The sequence below is a fragment of the Caenorhabditis briggsae genome (assembly GCF_000004555.2).
Source record: "Caenorhabditis briggsae complete genome, chrV, whole genome shotgun sequence".
In the NCBI taxonomy this organism is placed as follows: Eukaryota; Metazoa; Nematoda; class Chromadorea; order Rhabditida; family Rhabditidae; genus Caenorhabditis; species Caenorhabditis briggsae.
In genome coordinates this window covers 15,965,741-15,969,647 of record NC_013488.2, presented here as the reverse complement: position 1 = coordinate 15,969,647, position 3,907 = coordinate 15,965,741, and the positions used below count along the sequence as shown (strand labels likewise).

Here is a 3,907-nt window from a genome sequence, read left to right as displayed (position 1 = left end):
ATGGTCAGAGGAATGAACATGAGGAAGATACAGATATTCATAAAGTTGGGTCAATGTTGGATGGGAAGAAGGAAGAAAAATAGACAATCGGAAGCCGTTTAGAACAAAAAAGAGAATAGAAAACATGAGAAGCGAAACAAGAAGACGGCTCGCGACTCAACACTAATCAGTTGGTGCTTCGGTGAGAAGAGAGAAAGGAGCTCATGAGCAAGCAGTGGTTGGTTGCCATGCTCACCTCTTCTTCCTCCCCTCTTACCGCCTGATTCGATTCAACTCTCCACCTGCGACAACTACTATCACAAACACCCCTACTTCTTTTTCTCCAGAAGAGTGAAGTTAGAAACGGGAAAAGGGAAACAAAATAGAAAAGTTGTGAGGGAAAAGTTTCGAGGACCACATGTATACACATACCCTCTCGGAAAAGGAATGTTTTCGCTGTTTATTGTTTTTTTTTTGTTTTTTTTTCCGCTACAAATCAATTTTTTCGCAAATATTGGTATTTTATGTGTTATTACTTCAAATTTTCCACATTCTTTAAATTTAATGCTGTAGAAAACTTATCTTCCGGTGTTTATCAGTTATATCTGATCATGGAGATGATTTGAAGTTAGTCGAAGAGTTCTCAAAAGAAAGAAAACAGTTTGAACGTTTACAGAAAAGGTCTTCGAGATGATAATGATTCGGAAGAATCCAGCGAAGAGAACATAGACGATGAGGATGATGGCAACAACAACAATTCATTCAATCCAGCCAATACTGCCAGTTATTCTTCGGCCGTTCCAAGCGTCCCTCCACCCATTCCAGTCAATTCATTTAGTTCTCCGCCCGTTTAGAGCGCCTCTCCACAACCCTTTATCAACTCCCATAGTTCTCCTTCGTCCGTTCCTAGTGCCTCTCCGATCTCTCCCATCAGTCCACCTAGCCCAAACAATTCATAATTAATTTTTAAACTTTTTCGGTCAAATGTAATTCGGGTTCATTTTTCGGTTAAATTTGTATTTTATTATACTGGTGTTTTGCAATAAATCTAAATTCAACTCAATTTTTCATTTTCTTCTCGTATTTTCTAACTTTTTTCTAAATAAAACAAAAAAAAGTTCAATATCTTAAATAAATCACTGTTCAATAGAGCGCGTTGAAAATAAAGTGTCGTGTCGTGTCGACACGAGTCGATACAGTATCGACATGAATCGACACGACACGCGAGTCGACGCGACACGCGAGTCGACACGACACGCGAGTCGACGCGACACGCGAGTCGACACGACACGCGAGTCGACGCGACACGCGAGTCGACACGACACGAGTCGACTCGAGTCGACACAAGTCGACTCTGTGCCGACTTGCGTCGATACGATTTTTCAGATATTTTTCACTTGTGTCGATACGACTCTGTGTCGACACGTTACTCTACATGTGACCACTAACTATAGATGTCCGGACCCCACAACGGATCACGGGCAACTGCGGACAGCCAGAATCACATCTCCCTTTTCATCATAATCTTATCTAAAACATTCTTCATCTTAGCTCCTCTCTCCTTTTTTATAGGGTCACATAAATTTATTTTTATTCCAGCTTTTTCAATTTATTTCAACTTTTTCAATTTATTTATTACCAGCCTGTTTGCCGCGCCTCCGTCGCTGCAAACAGCTGGAATTAACCTTTTTCTTTTACTGTTCGTCGCTTCGGGACTCACTCTTCTTTAAATGTCACGTCAAATCATATTTAATTTTCAAGCTTTTAAAAAATGTGTGGACAGATTGACCGACAGAGAGAGAAAGAGACGCAACTTCATTTATTTATTATAAAAATGATGATCTGCTACACAATAGAACTGCTAAAAAATAGATATGCGCAAAATCCAAGTTATAGCTTGTTCCAGATGGAAAAATTTCTGAAAAACATTTTCTAGTAGTTAATTTAGATACGTTTCAATTTAATGTCGGATATGACCCAGTTTCAAGAAAAACGAGTTCTATTTTGTAGCAGTTCTGCGTATTTTCTTGTCAATTTTTTAGAATAAAGGTTTTTTCAAGAACATGTCTCTAATTTCCAATTTTCCAGGTATGTCTAATCGAGCCATTCAATTAAAATCTCCAAAACTTGGATGTATCCCAATTCGTCCATTTCTGATTTTGGGCTCAATCCTCGGGATACTCATAACACTTTCATATCTCATTACTGGGCCACCAACAGTCAAAAACGTTATCTGTTGTGCATTGGGTGCTGCATTCAACGTCTGTCTAGTTTATGGAGCTCACAAGTACAACGACAAAGCTCTAAAATATTGCCAAATGTTTTTAATTTTCTTCATGATCATCTCGTCTCTCTCGATCTGCTTTATGCCAGTATCCGTCACGAGTTTCATTTCATCAGATTATCACAAATACTACAAAAATACAAACGCTGAAGCTTCAAATGAAGGAACCAATAAACTACTAACAAACATTTTTGGTGAGAGTACCCTCTCAGAAATCACTGGAAATATTTCACAACAAGACAGTAAAGAAGCAGCTGCGAGAAAATTCTTAGCAGGATTTATTGCGGGAGAAACAGTCGTGTTGTTCTGTATCTTTCATATATTATGTGAGTTACAAAAATACCTGAATGAAATTTTTTCTGGCTTTCAGCTTCCTATATGGAATACGTCATGATCAAGCGTCTTCGGAAGTTCATCGCAGCAAGAAAGGGACTACATGAGAATGAGACGTTGGCGTGAATTCCAGAAGTGACTTTGCCCATGACAAATATCAATTATTAAAATTCTACTAGATTCGGAAAGATAACTGATATCCTTTTAATTTTAATGTTTTTGATACTGCGTTTTTTAGGTGTTTCATTTTCTTGACATTTCTTCTAGTTCAATTTTTTTTTATTCAGAAGTCAATATTTTTGATACTGTGTTTTCTTTTTTTCTCCTTGGTATTTCTTTTCGTGTTAATTTTTGAAATTCGTCCTCAATTAATAAGTTTGAGCCTGAAAAGTGTGTTGTTCATAATTCTTGTAAGACATTCATCTTTCTTCAGTGAACGACTCTGTTTCACGATGGAAGGTCCCATCTTAGTTGATTTAAATCTGGAGTCTCTGGAGTCTGCAGCCAATGAATCGCTTGAAATTTTCGAAAAAGAATTTTTACAGGATTCGGGAAAAATACGAAATACTGTACACCTTCATTCTTACTAAACATGAAAAGAAAAATTATTATTACCATTTTTTTTCATGCGAGAGGTTACTTCGAGTACTTCTACTGTCGACGCCTTCATTTGTTTCTAATACAGCAAACTCATAGGAGAAACACACGGAAAACATGTAAAAAGTCTTATAATTCAAAGTCTTTTTTCGAAACTTCACGGAGCTAATTAGTCGTCTCGACCAGCCTTTTTAGCTTCTTCTCCAACGTCTCCTTCTGTCGACACTCTCTCATTTTAACACGCTATTTCTCACAACTATCTCATCCCTTTTTCTCTGTCTGTGTCTCTCATTTTTTCCACCCCGTAAAGGGGGACTCCGACCAAAAAATTTTATTTTATTTTTTTGTTTTAAAATGTTCTCGAAGTAAGGTATTTTATAATGCTATTACGAAAAAATTCAGAAAAAAGTCGAAATCCCTGAAAAACGCCGACAAAATTGAAGCGCCGCTCAGTTCTCGTCAACGGGGGACTAGAAAAATCATGAGTTCGGCCACGCTTCCACGCATTTTTCAATGCATATTTCGCCGTTTTCAGCCGTTTTTTTCTGTAATTTTCGTAAGAATGAAACGATTGCATTAACTATCAAATAGAGACAGCAAAAAAGTGTGTTCAATTCAAAATTCATTACACGAGCGATGGAGAAGCGACGCTGTCAGTCAGAAGAAGTAAACATTTCGTTATAGTGCCAAAATTGTCGCTCATTATCTCAATCT

The 3,907-nt window shown here is 37.5% G+C and overlaps 1 protein-coding gene across 1 annotated transcript; it reads left to right on the top strand.

Moving 5' to 3' along the window:
* Positions 1-2,069: 2,069 nt before the first annotated feature.
* On the top strand, positions 2,070-2,722 carry CBG22617 (the record flags this gene model as incomplete). The annotated part of the gene is made up of 2 exons (XM_002638142.1): positions 2,070-2,589; positions 2,634-2,722. 2 exons carry the CDS (start codon positions 2,070-2,072, stop codon positions 2,720-2,722), a joined length of 609 nt encoding a protein of 202 aa, XP_002638188.1.
* Between the last annotated feature and the right edge of the window lie 1,185 nt (positions 2,723-3,907).